This window comes from Mus pahari, chromosome 9, assembly GCF_900095145.1.
Source record: "Mus pahari chromosome 9, PAHARI_EIJ_v1.1, whole genome shotgun sequence".
In the NCBI taxonomy this organism is placed as follows: Eukaryota; Metazoa; Chordata; class Mammalia; order Rodentia; family Muridae; genus Mus; species Mus pahari.
This window is the reverse complement of record NC_034598.1, coordinates 79,493,130-79,508,603: the sequence shown is the minus strand read 5'-3', so window position 1 is coordinate 79,508,603 and position 15,474 is coordinate 79,493,130. Positions and strand designations below refer to the sequence as shown.

At 43.2% G+C, this 15,474-nt stretch overlaps 1 protein-coding gene across 1 annotated transcript in view; it reads left to right on the top strand.

Annotated features, from left to right (window-relative positions):
* Nucleotides 1–2,016: 2,016 nt before the first annotated feature.
* The window catches only part of Ube2n (ubiquitin conjugating enzyme E2 N), a 36,182-nt gene continuing 22,724 nt past the window's right edge, over nt 2,017–15,474 (top strand). Inside the window, exon 1 of the mRNA XM_021204757.2 lies at nt 2,017–2,163. Coding sequence (XP_021060416.1) covers nt 2,134–2,163 — 30 coding nt within the window. The 5' untranslated portion in view covers nt 2,017–2,133. The remainder of the gene's footprint in view (nt 2,164–15,474) is intronic.

Below are 15,474 nucleotides of genomic sequence, written 5' to 3'. Positions count from 1 at the left end.
TTCTTTCCCCACTAGCCTGGAACCCTCTAACTGCCCAGCATTACTTTTAATCTCAGAGCCAGTCATTCCAGATTTCTGGTTACTTGAAATTCTCCTTTTAAGTTCTCATCACTACTCCTTGACTTTCATTTCTAATCTAAAAGGAGCTCACCCTCCGTACCTAGGACTAGTGATGTTCCTTTCCTTTTTCTTTTCTTTTTTTTTCATTCAGGTAAGGCTTGTGGTTTGACAGACCTGCCTGGGAAAGGAGCTGAACTATTTTGCTATAACCTTGGAAAACGTCAAGCCTATCTAAACTGCAGTCTCACGAACAGAGCTATTCTCCAAATGGCTCTGCAGTAATGGGTACTTGTTGCTCTGGCAGAGGACCCACGAGGTAGTTTACAACCATTCTTAGCTCCAATTCCAGCAGCTCTGACTCCTGAAGGCTCCAGCCATAGGTTGGTGTTATTAACTTGATAGGGTCTAGAAACACCTCTGGGCACGCCGGTGGGGATTGTCTTGATTTAATTGATGGATACCCATCTTAATTCTAAACCGTATAAATGAAGAAAGCAGAACACTACTGTGTAAGATTCATCGCTCTCTGTTCCTGATTATCAATTTGATGCGACCGGCTGGGATTGTCTCCCTGTGATGAACTATAACCTGCAACTTTGAGCTGAAATTAACTCTTTTCCTTTAAGTTGCTTTTGGAGGGTGTTTTACCACAACAGGAGAAGAAATGGAAACACCCAGAGATCCTTGTGAGACACCTCCGCTTCTAGGGCCCTCGTTCTATGAGTCATCCAACGCTTTTGGGGATTATTGAGTTTTCTATCCCCTTGAGGCTAGGCTGACTCCATGACCGGCTTCAAATTGGCAACTCAGGAGACGAGGTCTAAAGAACTGGGCAAGTCCAGGCCTCAGAAGCTGCCCCACCACCTGGCCTGAGGCAAAGACAAGGGGTCAGCAGCAGTTTTCAGACTTCCTCAGCAACGGTTTTCAGTCATTCCTGTCCCCCACACACTCCCTAGTGTGCTTTAAATATGAACTGTGAGCTCATTCCAGGTCTCCATCATGGAATGGGAGACCCCAGAATGCCGGACTCCTGCAGAATAAAACACTCTCTGCGTTGACATACCATTTGGGTCAGCGAATCATGGACCCTTACACTCGGATCCTTCTAGTTAGCACGTTAATCTCGATTGCCAGGCTCAACCCTAAGTGGTGGCACAAGCCTATCTCTACTCAGGGGGCCAGAGGCAGGAGAATCACGAGTTCCAAGCCAGCTCAGTGCCTACAGAATTGAGCACCAGGCCAGACTCGGTTACATAGGGAGCCCTTTCTCAGGAAAACCAACAACCACAAAGATTAAAATTCCTGCTGGATCCAGGCGTCTAGAGGCCCTGCCTTTTGCCTCCTCCCTTGTTCCACACCCTCTTTTGGGGAGCGCCAGAGAGCTCCCCCTTTTTTTTAATGTGAAATTTAAACGTTTAGAATTGTTTTTGTCGAGTGAGGGGGGTCCTTGGCAAGCAGCGGGATTCCCAGTTAAAAGCTTTGGCATAGACTTCCGGCCTGCTGGTGGTGGTGGTGGTGGAGGAGGAGGAGGAGGAGGAGGGAGTTGGAGAGCGCGATCCGCCCGCCGGGTCCGCAGGGAACCGCTGCAGCGCCTGCCCGCTACGCGCACTGCGGCCACGCTGAATGAACAAACGGATCGAATGAATGAATGAATGGGCTGCGTCGGGGGCCGGGCCTTTGTTACGTCGTCCCCGGACGCAGGCGTGGTCGCACGTCCAGAGCTGGCTCGCGGCCGCCGGCCGCCCAGTCCTGCCGATTCTGCCGCGGGCGAAGAAGCTCGGCGCCGCCTCGCGCCGCCTCCCCCCAAGTCCCTGCCCCACCGCGGAGCGTCACTTCCGCCACCCCCGGCTGGGGTTGGGGCGGGGAGCGCGGGGGAGGGGGCCGCCAGGTCGGAGGGAAGGCGGTCGCAAGCCCGCGTCCTAGCTGGGACTACATTTCCCGAGGGGCCTCGGCGGAGGCAGCGGCGGGCGGGCGCGGCGACGTTCCCCGGAAGTGGAGCCCGGGACTTCCACTCGTGCGTGAGGCGAGCGGAGCCGGAGACAAGAGCAGAGGCCGAACTCGGGTTCTGACAAGATGGCCGGGCTGCCCCGCAGGATCATCAAGGTAACCGCCCGGGCGGGTTTCGGGCCCCTGGCTCTGCTCTCGTCCTCCGGCGCGCCGGGCCGCTTCCCTCGGCAGCCTCCGAGAGGCCTCTCCGAGGCATCGCGGAGAGAAGGGTCCGGCCTCGGCGGCGAGGAAGTCGGGCGCTGAGGAGGGGGCGCCGGGGAGACTTCCGGCCGCCTCTGAGCGCCGGACAAGCGGGACGCCCGGGCGGGGAGGCCGCGACCGGGGGAGGCCTGGCGGCTGCCCGGGAGAGGGCGGGACTGCGGGCTTCGGGCTCCGGCGCGGGACCGGTGCGGGCCTCGGCGGCTTCTGTTCCCCCCGCGGGGCGGGAATCGGCGGCGTGGCCTGGACTCTGGGCGCGGGTGGTGGCCCGGGGCCGGCCGCTCTGCCCCGGAGCTCGCTTCTCTTCCTCCGCAGGGACTCGGGGCTGCGGCAGTCCCGGGTGCGGAATGAATGGACCGACCCCGAGAGCCGGGCGGGGCCGCGGGCCGGGAGAGGCGGCTCCGGGAGGGCCGCGGGGTTCTGCCGGTGCCCGCACCACCTAGCGACGTCGGGGGCTGGCCGCCCGGTTGCCCCGGCTTCCGCGTTCGCTTCCCGGTGTTTCTGCTGGGTAGCACTGCGAAGTGATTGTACTCCGGCTGGCAAACTCTTTGGAGACTCTTTTCTGAGGCAAGGGCCTCCAGGGCCTCGGTTATGGGGATGATCTTTGAAATAGTTTGCCTCTTCAGCTTTTGTGCGCCTTATTTGAGCGGCCCTGGGGCTCTTTAGGGATACTGAATTTTGATAAATACATAAGAAACCACGGAGCGGGGGGACTCGTATCTTGATTTCCTAAAGTTTTTACATAACACCATGAAATCTTCATAGTGTTATAACCCAAGAAAACTAAATCTTAACATTTTTTGGCATCTTTTTTTTTTTTATGTAGGAAATTGGTTAAAAAAAAATCTTGCACTGCTCAGTATGCCAGCTAAGTGCCTAAATTGAAGCTTCACTTTGCTTGCTGTAATCCAGTGAACATATATTTACAGCATTGTTCCACTCTTCCAAAGTTTTAGGGGAGATTTGTACAAAGTAAATGGAGGGCCTCTTTGAAGGGTGTGTGACACTGTAGTTCTTCAGACAGTCATAAATGTCTGTGAGGCTGGGGTGTCATTGACAGAAAGGTGCTTGAGTTAGAAAAACAAGCCCTTTCATAGGATAAAAACTTACAAAGGAAGAATAAATTTTCCATGAGCACTGGAATCTTTTTTATTATTTTTTTATTTTTATTTTTATTTATTTTTTGGTTTTTCTCTGTGTAGCCCTGGTTGTCCTGGAACACACTCTGTAGACCAGGCTGGCCTGGAACTCAGAAATCCTCCTGCCTCTGCCTCCCAAGCGCTGGGACTAAAGGCGTGCGTGTGCCACCACTGCCCAGTGAGCATTAGAATCTTAAAACAAATGTTTATTGCTATGTTATGAATCTCAGAATCTTTCCAAGTAGGTTTTTGGGCATTGGAAGATTCTGATATATGCACATAGCCACTAGTGATCATGTAAACCAAGAGTCATTTGGATAAACAGCTGCTTCACATCACAGGCAATCAAGTTTTTATTTGTTACTTTGGTTATTGACTAAACATAGCAGAGATTGATAATGAATTCTCTAAAATGCTCAGTAAACTGAACAGTTGATACAGTTTTTCAGATTTACTTGATTCTGGAGATTGGTATTCTGCAGTAATATGAAGGCCTTGGATGAGAAAATAAACTCTGTGGAATATATTTGTTATAAGCTTACGGAAATGGTTGACAGCAGAAAATTCAGGTGCTCTTACTTCATTTGGCACCCAATGCTTAAGTATACATTTCCTTTTGCTTATTTTAAAACAAGATAGCGGTAAACCCGTGCTGTAATCTATAATCTCCACTTTATAGTACTTTATTATACTTATTTAATACTAATTGACTCTAATACTTTTAGCTTTAAGGGACTATTTTTTTCAAACCACTAGGGCAGATTAAGAGATTAGGGTTTTGGTTTTTTGGTTTCTGGTATCCATTTTTTGTATTATTAGTAAAAAAAAAATTTTTTTTTCTAGTTTTGGGGATTGAGTTGAAAATAAGAGCTTTTGCCAGGCAGTGGTGGCACACACTTTTATAGTCCCAGCACTTGGAAGGCAGAGATAGATAGATTTCTGAGTTCAAGGCCAGCCTGGTCTATAAGAGTGAGTTCCAGGACAGCCAGGGCTATACAGAGAAACCCTGTCTTGACCCCCCCCCCAAAAAAAAGAAAAGAAAAGAATAGCTTTTATATGTGCTATTCAACAGAGCAACACCCCAAGCAGAAAACACATTTACATTAAAATTTATTTTAAAAAGTAACTTTAGGGCTGGAGATGTAGTTTGTAGTGTTTGCCTAGCATGCCTGAAGCCTTGCTGAGTCCATCCTCAACACTGCAAGTAAGCCAGCCATGGTGGTGGTTTATGTATGTATTTATTGTTTTTTTGAGACTGTTTCTCTGTAGCCCTGGCTGTGGTGGAGCTCACTCTGTAGACCTAGCTGGCCTGGAACTCAGAAACTACCTGTCTCTGCTTCTCTGGGATTAAAGGGTTACCTCACCACACCCATCTCAGTCATATAATCCCAGTGTGATAGAGGCAGGGGGGTTTAGAAGTTAATCATCCAAGACTGAGGCCAGCGTGGGAATGTGAGACCTTGTTTCAAATAGGTTACGACTATGCAGTGGGTCTATGTGACTAGAACAGTGGGTAGGGGGTAGCTTAGGTCACAGGAGACATACTCTCTTTTATTGGATTATTTTATTTTTTGGAAGCCTTTGACTTTCAAAGGATAAACTTTATACTATTGATTATATTAATATTACTTTTTAAAAAAAAAAAAATGAGACAACTCACTGTGTAACTCAATTGACCTCAAACCGTGATGTGTCTGCATCTGCCTCTGAGTTTTTGGGTGTATTCCACCATACCTGGCAGTATTTTATCTTTGAAATACTACATAGTTTGAGTTAGATGGTTTGGTTTGGGTGGTTATTAAAATGGTGCTTTCTGCCTCATGCTTCTGTTGGCATTAGCCTATTTGTGAGCAGTAGGTAGTATTATATTTTAAAGATACAAACCATGTTACTGTACTGTTAAAAACTACAGTGGTTATCCATCACATAATAAAATTTACAACATTTTGACAACCCCACCCCAAAGCCCTACACATTTGGAATCAGCTCATCTTTTATATTTGATTGAAATTATTTTCCTATAGTTACAGTGTTGGCTTTGCTGTCCCTTGGACAATGAATGGTTAAACTTACTCCAGTCATGGGGCTTGACTGGTATTTTGTTGTATTGCTCACTTTGCTATTGTATTCTTTTCTCACAAGTCCTGGCCTTCTAGAGGTCTATTGCCTTGTTTCTGTGTCCCCACAACACCCTCCTTTTCATTGTACAGCACTTAACACTGATTGAAGCTGTAATACGGCTTTGGGTGATCCTGGCATCGCTCATTAAGGCCAAGAGAATCTTTGGTACATATACAACAGACACTGAAATATTAACTAACATGAGATTTATTTGGAAGAAGCCTCCCCCCACCCCCCCAAGACAGAGTTTCTCTGTGTGGCCCTGTGGAACTCACTTTGTAGACCAGACCTCGAACTCAGTAATCCGCCTGCCTCTGCCTCCCAAGTTCTGGGACTAAAGGCATGTACCACCACTGCCCCTCTGGAAGAGGTTTTACAGGAGCTGTGATTTTTTTTTTTTTTTTTTTTGGTTTTTCGAGACAGGGTTTCTCTGTATAGCCCTGACTATCCTGGAACTCACTTTGTAGACCAGGCTGGCCTCGAACTCAGAAATCCGCCTGCCTCTGCCTCCCGAGTGCTGGGATTAAAGGCCTGCGCCACCAGGCCTGGCTTAGGAGCTGTGATTTTATAATTTGGCATTGTTGCTGTGTTTAGTAGCATTCATTTGAACCACCACTGTGTGAAAAAAATTTTTTTCTTCTTTCTTTGGACACAGGATTTTATGTAAACCAGACTGACATCAAACTTCATTTGTAGCTGAGAATGATCTTGATCTTCCTGCCTCCAAGTGTGCCATTGTACCTAGCTTTATGTGATGCTAAGTGTTGAACCCAGGACTTTCATTGCTAGGCAAGGACTCTGCCAGCTGCTCTATCTCCAGCCGTGAAACATCCTTCTTGTTTTCCTCCTCTAAGTTCATCAAACAACACAGACTAGGACCAAACTGGTCAAAGGCTCTAAAGGGGACATAGAGAAGGTAAAGGTCACACATGTGCCATCAGCATACCAGTTCTCCACTATAGACAACCAGTGTTTTATTGTGTGTCCTTTCAGAAAGACAAGCCCACAGGACTTGTTCATGTGTGTTCTGCTTCCCCTACTCATGCAAATACTTACCCTCTCCACCCACCTGGTCAACAGTCAACAGTTTACCTCAGGATGATTCACTTATAGAGCTATTTTGTAGGATTTTAACTAATTGCTTATTGATAGCTTTTAAATTGTGCAGATTGTGTTATCCAATATTAACAGCATTGATAGATTTATTTATATGGCAATTTTTGTGTGTGTGCTGGTGACACTGAGGTTTTTTTTTTTTAAGCTATTACCCCACCCCCATCCCTTGCTGCTCTCCTATAAGTTCTTGCTAAGCACCCCAGACTTGCTTCAAACTAAACCCTCGCTTCTGTCTCCTGAATGCTAGAATTACAGGATATGACCCACCACATTCGACATTGGAAGTTTTCTTAGTTTAAAGCTAACAAAGGCTATGCAAAGTAGCCCTAAAGTGAGAGATTTCTTTTACCCTTTTTTTTTTTTTTTTTAAAGATTTTACTTATTTATTACATGTAAGTACACTGTAGCAGCTGTCTTCAGCCACCCCAGGAGAGGGCATCAGATCTTATTATGGGTGGTTTGAGCCACCATGTGGTTGCTGGGATTTGAACTCAGGACCTCTGGTAGAGCAGTCAGTGCTCTTAACCACTGAGCCATCTCTCTAGCCCCCCCCCCTTTTTTTTTTTTATCATAAAGAACAACTGGTTTGGGAACAGTTTACTTATTTCAGTTTTTTTGTTTGTTTGTTTTGGTTTTTTGAGACAGGGTTTCTCTGTTTAGCCCTGGCTGTCCTGGAACTCACTCTGTAGACCAGGTTGGCCTTGAACTCAGAAATCCACCTGCCTCTGCCTCTACTTATTTCAGTTTTATGTTACATTGATATAATACTCATTTTTAGCAGGGTGTGGTGGTACATGTCTTTGAACCCAGTACTTAGGAGGCAAAGGCCTGGGAACCTCTTCAGTTTGAGGTCACCATGGATTATAGAGCAAGTTCCAGGATAGACGGCTACACAGAGAACCCCTGTCTTAAAATACACACACCCTCCCCCATTTTTTTAAAAGCATACACTTGCTTGATCACTTGTGCACATATGGGCTATGGCATACTAGGGAGTTTAGAGAACTGTTTTGGGGAGTTGTCATTCTATGTGAGTTTTGGGGTAGAGCTAAGGTTGCCAGGTTACTGTTTACTCACTGAGCTGTATCTCAGATCCTGTTTGATTGTTTTGAGACTAGAGTGGTCTTGTACTTGACAGCTTGTGTTAGCTTCCAGTGTGGTGGGATCACAGGCATACCAACAAACCCAAAGTGACAGTTCTCTTGTGTTTTTAAAATTAGTCATGGACAATAAAATAGTCTGGTAAAGTAGTAGCTGACTTACTCACTTGATTAAACTCTAGCAAGCTAAGGGGGAGTGATGTAGCTCACCCAATAGAATGTTTGTCTAGAATGTAAAAGCCCTGGGTTTGGTGGCCCATGGGCTATATAGTTTAAATACTTGGGAAGTAAATGCAGGAAAATCTGGAAGTTCAAGGTTATCCTTTCCTGTTGCGTTCTATTCAGCCTGGAATATATTTTAAAACCAACCAAACAGCCACCCTACCTGCTTAGCTTGGACATCCTTTTTACCAATTTTCCTTTCCTATATGGCGAGGGTTTCTGTTCTCTCCCCTTTCCTCTTCTTTATCTTACCTCTTTTTGAGTCAGGGCCTTGCTGTGCAAGATGGGTTCTTGCCTGTGTTCCTCCTGTTTCATTTTTCTAAATGCTGAGGTTAAGGAAGTGTGCCCTCTCAGTCACATTCTTAATTCTTTTCTGCTCTGCAACTGTGTAGTTCAGGCTTGTTCTGCACATTTTAAGCATGAGCTCCTGCTAAGCTAGAGCCAGCCCATAAAGTACTTTGAAGTGTTGACTTCAGCATCAAATTCTAATTTTTCATACATACTGCTTTTAAAAAGAAAATTGGCTGTTCATATTTGCAAAGTCTTTAATTTTCAGTACTATCATTTGTCTCTCTGGTTGGTTAATTTTAGATAAATCAATTTGTATTTTCAAAGTATTTACAGATTTAGGAATTATAACTATTGTAGCTAAGAAAACAGGTCACTAATCTAGTAAGACTCTTAAGGATGAGTATCATTCTTCCATAACTAATTGTCTTTCTGGTCTCTACTCAAAAGCCGCACTATGCAGAGGGAATAGTCAGTATAAAGTGTGGAATAAAGTGGACAGAAAGTACTGAAATTTTAAGTCCAGTAACTGTGATGTTAACACCTTAGAAGTTTTAGAGTTGTTGAAAATCATTACTGTTTAGTTGCTATGATCAGAGAGTTGGCATTAAGAACTGTTGACTAGCCAGAAATGGTGGCATGTCACTGCAGTCTTCTTTCAGGAGGCTGAAGCAGGAGGATAGTTGAGTTTGAGTGTCATCTGCGCTACATAAGGGGTATATGAGAAGGTGGCTCAAAAAAGAAAATTGGGCTTTAGTGGTGGTGGCACATGCCTTTAATCCTAGCAGATCTCTTGTGTTCTGAGGCCAGTCTGGTCTACAGATAAAGCCAGGGCTACACAGAGAAGCCTTGTCTCAAAAAACAAAATAAACAAACAGACTCTTGATAAAAACAACTTAAAGGAAGAGAAAGGATTTTTTATTTTTTTTATTTTTTTTTTAAAGATTTATTTATTTATTATATGTAAGTACACTGTAGCTGTCTTCAGACACTCCAGAATACTCCAGAAGAGGGCGCCAAATCTCGTTACGGATGGTTGTGAGCCACCATGTGGTTGCTGGGATTTGAACTCAGGACCTTTGGAAGAGCAGAAGGGTGCTCTTACCTACTGAGCCATCTCACCAGCCCGATTTTTTATTTTAAAAGTAGTTTATTTGTATGAGTATTTTGTCTGCACGAGTGTCTGTGTACCAGGTATACACCTGGTGTTCCGAGAAGCTGGAAAAGGGCATCACATCCTCTGGATCTGGAGTTGAGCACTGTTGTGAGCTGTTGTGTGGGTGCTGAGAATTGAACCCAGGTCCTCTGAAAGAGTAGCCAGTACTTTTAACCACTGAAATATTTCTCCAGCTGAAGAAAGGGTTTATTTGGTTCATGACTATGGTCCATCCTGGTGAGGAAGTTCTAAAGGTAGTTTGAGGCAGCTGGTCAAGTTGTATCTGCACAAGAAGCTGAGAACAGTGAATGTCCATGTTCAGTTAACATTCTCCTTTTTTATACGATCCAGAAACCAAGCCCAGGAACGGAATGGTGTTGCCCTTCTTTAGGATAGGTCTTCCTACCTTAAACAAATCAAGGTAATGCCTTATTTATGGGGGTGCCCGTGGTCTAACTTAATCCAAATAATCCCTCATAGGTGATACCAGATACTGTCATAGTATCTAACTGTAATGCTCAGGCTGTCCTGGGGAACTTAGTATGTAGCTGGCCTTGGCTTCTGCAGCCCTCTAGTGTAGGCCTCTTAAATAATGGTATTCTAGGCATACAAGGCACCATGCTAAGCTTTATGGCAATGATTCTTTTTTTTTGTTTTAACATTTGTTTTATGTATGTGAGTACAATGTTGCTGTCTTCATACACCCCAGAAGAGAGCATCAGAGTCCATTACAGATGGTTGTGAGCCACCATGTGGTTGCTGGGAATTGAACTCAGGACCTCTGGAAGAGCAGCCAGTGCTCTTAACCACTGAGCCATCTCTCCAGCCCTGGCAATGAGTCTTTAAATGAGGTTTTGGTCATGCAGGGTTTTTTGTTTTGTTTTGTTTTGCTTTTTGTTTTTTTAATTCTCTATAATGACTTACAATGAGCTAGACACTGTTCTAAGCATGTTGCGTGCATTAATTCCAGCAGCAGTCCTGTTAGTGGATTATCCTCTTTTTATAGATAAGCCATCCTGCGAAGGGACCCGGTGATTTGTGGAGCAGTGATTTGAACCCAAGTGGTTTGGTTCCCTGGGCTAAGAACTACACATAGCAATGCATGCATTTTTATGTCTTATGGACCAATGGATTGAAAATGTGTACAAATTGCAGGATCTAGGTGCTTTAGAGAGAGTGGGAGAGTGTTTTGTCTGCGTTGTCTGTATGTGAACCATGTTTGTTCCTGGTCTCTGGAGGCGAGAAGAGGACTAGAGTTAAGGACAGTTATAAGTTGCCATGTAGGTACTGGGAACCAAACATGGGTCCTCTGCAAGAACAGCAGGTGCCCATAATTGCTGAGCACCAGGCCTTGTTTTCTTGTTTTTTATCAGAACTCTTTACTGTTTAACCACAGGCTTTGGTCTAATGTAGTATTGAAATTTGTTGTAGGTTTGGTCAAGGTCCCTGAGTTCAGAAAAGTTTGTGGAGTTAAGAATGGACTAGAAAGTGGTTACCACTACCACACCTAGCTATTTCCTGGATTCCCTTTGTCTCCCTCCTTCCCTTACCCTATGAAGCCTTGCTGTGTGGACCAAAAAAAAAAAAAAAAAAAAAAAAAAAAAAAAAAAGACATCCAAGGTGTCATCTCATCATAATGAAACGATGTTAATATTGTTGGTTTATTTATTTATTTATTTATTTTAATTTTTTTGGTTTTTCGAGACAGGGTTTCTCTGTGTAGCCCTGGCGGTCCTGGAACTCACTCTGTAGACCAGGCTGGCCTCGAACTCAGAAATCCGCCTGCCTCTGCCTCCCAAGTGCTGGGATTAAAGGCGTGCGCCACCTCGCCCGGCTTAACAATGTTAATGTTAACTTTAGACAAAATTAAATGTAGATTCTGACTTTTTTTTTGCACCCATTATGTTTTCAACTGAGAGAAGGTGTTTGTACCTGACTCCTGTTTTGAGAGAATAAGAAAACCTACCTTCCTCACGCAGCTTTCTTTTGCCTGCAAATATTAATTATTATATATATGCACATGATGTATAATTTATATATACATATGTATAATTTATATAACTGCAAATATATAATTTTGGCATATACTTAGGGGAAAATACTGATTAATTTATTTATTTTTCCAGTTGGAAACTGGTTTACAGTGGAAAAACTTAACGTTGGCTATAAAAGCTATACTTATTAATCACCCCCTCTCCTCCAATAAAGGCTTGTTTCTGTTTTGTTGTTTTTTTCTTTGTTTTGTTATGCTGGAATTGCAGATAGGACCCTATGTATGTATTCTATTGTTGAATTATATATCACCACCCCACTTGAGACAAGGTGTGAAGTAAAATTGCCCAGGCTACCCTTGAATTTGAGCTATTCTTCAGCATCCAGCCAACCTGCTCTACCAGGTCCAGCAGTTTTTTTGTTATTTTGATTTTTAAGATTGGATCTTGTGTATTCCAGATTAGCCTAGAACTTACTGTGGAGGTGACCTTGTACTTCTGGTCTTCTTGCCTCCTGCCTTGAATTTTCAAATTGAAATCCCATTCATATTTTAATTTGAAAAGTTCTTTCCTTTTAGAAGTTTGTCAATCCAGTTATTGTACCACGTGTTAAACACTAAAAGTAGTAATAGAAAAAAGTCTTTCTTCCTTTTTTTTTTTTTGCTAGTCCAGTCTCTAATGCTGCCTTCTCACTGAATATTGAAGGAATAACTAATGTATTCACTTGTTTAATTTTAAGGAATACTTTATATAACAAAGATTAGCACTTTGAAAATTTGAAATTTAGTGATTTTCAATATATTCAGAGCCATGTTACCAACACCACTAATTCCAAAAGAAATGTTTTCTTTTTTTAAAAAAAGATTTATTTTAAAAAAGAAAAAAAAAAAAACAAAAAGATTTATTTTGTGTATATGAGTGTACTGTAGCTGTCTTCAGACACACCAGAAGAGGGCATCAGATCTCATTATAGATAGTTGTGAGCCACCATGTGGTTTCTGGGAATTAAACTGAGGACCTCTGGAAGAGCAGTCAATGCTCTTAACCACTGAGCCATCTCTCTAACCCAAGAAATGTTTTCTTAAACCGTGAAAGAATCCTCTACATACGTGTATTGCTGCTGTAGGACTGGGCATCTTTGTAGCTCAGTTGCTAAAGTGCTTGCCTAGCCTGCACAAGGCTGTGGATTCACAGTACCTCATATCCTGGGTGTGACGGTGTATGCATGTAGTCTCAGCACTGAGGAATTAGAGACAGATGACCAGAAGTTAAAGGTAATCCTTGACTCTTGTGAGTTCCAGGCATGTGAATGCCTGAACAAAACACAGAACAAACTGTTTTAGGCTTAACATTTCATTATTTTTGTCTCCACTTAAAGTCTTTTACATCTCATCTAACTTAGTTAACACAGAAAGATTTAAGTTTCTGGCCTGCTCTCTTGAGATGTGTGTGTGTGCATACTGCTAGTGATTCTTTACCAGTGTGTACTTAGTGGTCTGAGAGCCTTTCCTCTTCCTCCAGATTGGTTTTTTTGGGGGGTGGGAGTGGCTTTTATCCTATTCTGGATTTTTAAAACACTAATCTGTGAATTGTCACCTTTTCACACCAAAATGTCTAAAGACGATCTTGAAGGGTCTAGGGGTCTCTTGTGGGTAGAATTGGGTTCCAACTCCATCTGCTACATAAAACCTGGTGAGATGGCTCAGTGAGCAAAAACGCTTGCTGCCTAGCCTGACAACCTGAGTTCATTCTGGGAGCACCACTGTAAAGAGAGAACAGACTTGTGCAAGTTGCCTTCTGACCTCCACACCCATGTGCCATACACACACATGCATACACAGAAAGTAAATTAGTCTTCCCTTTCATCTTACTTCATTGACAGTTCCTTTCTGTGCTTTCTTCCCTATGCAATTTCTATGTTATTGATCATAGTGGTGGATTTTCCTGCTCCTGAGTTAAATCATGCCTGAGTGTCTAGTGAGAAATGATTAACTTGCTTCTCATATTGGATAAATTCCAAGTTAGATGAATGTTGGGTGGTACTCAATAGGAAAAGAATCCTCGAACAAGTTTCCTGTTCTTTGACTGTTTCTTTGTGTAGAGTTTAGCAGTTGTAGGAGGATAACTGAGAGGTGGTGACTTCACAGCTGACACTGATTTTTCCAGTGTAGACGTTTTTAAAGGCAGAAAAGTGGCTGACATGGCTCTGACTAAAGATAGGAATGAGACGTTCTTGTGATGTTCTAGTATTTGGCTTGGCTTCAGTCCTGCAGATTTCTAGGCTGTTGGTTAAGCTTAGAAGGACTGCATACTCTAGTATAACTTTAATCATTTCATATTAGATAGAAATAAATCTAATGTGATCCATAGTCTACCATTGTAGTTGGTTTTTGTCTGTTTCTATAAGATTTTTAAAAAAGATTTATTTATTTTATGTATGTAAGTACACTGTAGCTGTACAGATGGTTGTGAGCCTTCATGTGGTTATTGGGAATTGAATTTTAGGGCCTCTGCTCGCCCCGCTTGCTCAGGCCCAAAGATTTATTATTATAGATAAGTACACTGTAGCAGACTTCAGACGCACCAGAAGAGGCTGTAAGATCTCATTGCGGGTGGTTGTGAGGCACCATGTGGTTGTTGGGATTTGAATTCAGGATCTTCGAAAGAGCAGTCAGTGCCTTTACCTGCTGAGCCATCTCGCCAGTCCTGTAAGATGTTTTTAGAGAAGGTTCTGAGGATTAAATAGTTTATGTGAAGATACAAATTAGTTTCAAGGATTAATCTTCACATGAGCCTCTTTACATACATATTCTTGCTAAAACTATCTAGCTTTCTTGTATTGTTTTATTTCTTATTTTATTTTAGTTTTGAGACAGGATCTCACTATGTAGCCATGGCTGCCCTGGAACTCAAAGTGATCTTTCTGTCTCTGTATCCTGAGTGCTAGGATTAAAGCTGTGAACCACCAGGTCCAACTTTATCTAAGCTTTTACAAAAGTTTTTTATTAGCCTTAAATATGTGTCAAGTGCATATGAGAATGTGCACCTGAGTGCAGCTGCTTGTGGAGCCCCGAGGTGTTGGATCCCCCTGCAGCTGGAACAGTCACCAGCTCCTTCCAGTGAATTTAACAATTCATTGCCTGAAATCCCAGAGCTTTAAGGTTTGGCTGTTTCCCAAGTAGTTTAGCTAGGATCTTGAGAATTCTTTTTGTGGTTTTAGGGTACACGCTGTTAATTTAGGTGTTTTGTTCAGTCCTTTCAACAGTTTCTACAGAGGAATCCACTTAACTCCAAACAGAGTGAGTGCAGAAACTGACCATAAGCCACCTACTGACTCTGGTTGTGCTTTCTTCCTGCTTTCCTCTCGGGAGCTCCATTGCTCAAGTCTGAACAGGATACCTGTTCAAACAATGGGGCTGGCTATGTCCCCAGATTAAACATGTCCTCTTACCAAAGTAAGACTCATTTCCTTTTTCAGTAAGCTCAGCATGTATGTATATAATCTCTTTTAAGTTAACTTTTTATAATGTGTAGGTTGTTTTTTTGGGGGGGGGTTGTTTGTTTAAACCAAGGTAGCCCAGATTTTTTTCAAACTTTTAAATTCTTGCCTCCACTTCTTTTGAGAGGGAAATGCCACCATACCTAGCTATTTGAGTTGTTTTTGTTTGAGACGGTTCTCAGCCCATACCATGCTTGTAGGCTTTCAAATTCTGATCCTCCTGTCTCAAACTTCCAAGTGCTGGAGTAATAGCTATGTGCCACCAGTCCCAGGAGAGTGCTAAGAAATGTATACAATTGTGAAAACATACTCCTTCACTGAAGCCTGACACTTAGAATTGCACTGTTTCAAAGTGTGCTTCACCACAGAGTGGACACCTTGCCTTAGTGCTAACATCATGGGTGTAGTGTCTTTTCTTAGGGGCTTTCCTGTGCTCACTATTTATGGAGGCATACTTGAATGTTTCTTAGATAAGGTCTAAACAGTAGGTTTGTTAAAAGATGAGGACATTTTTGCAATCCCACTGATTGGCCTTAACATTAAATGTTAGCGTGGCTTTTTTCTTTTTTTTTTTTTT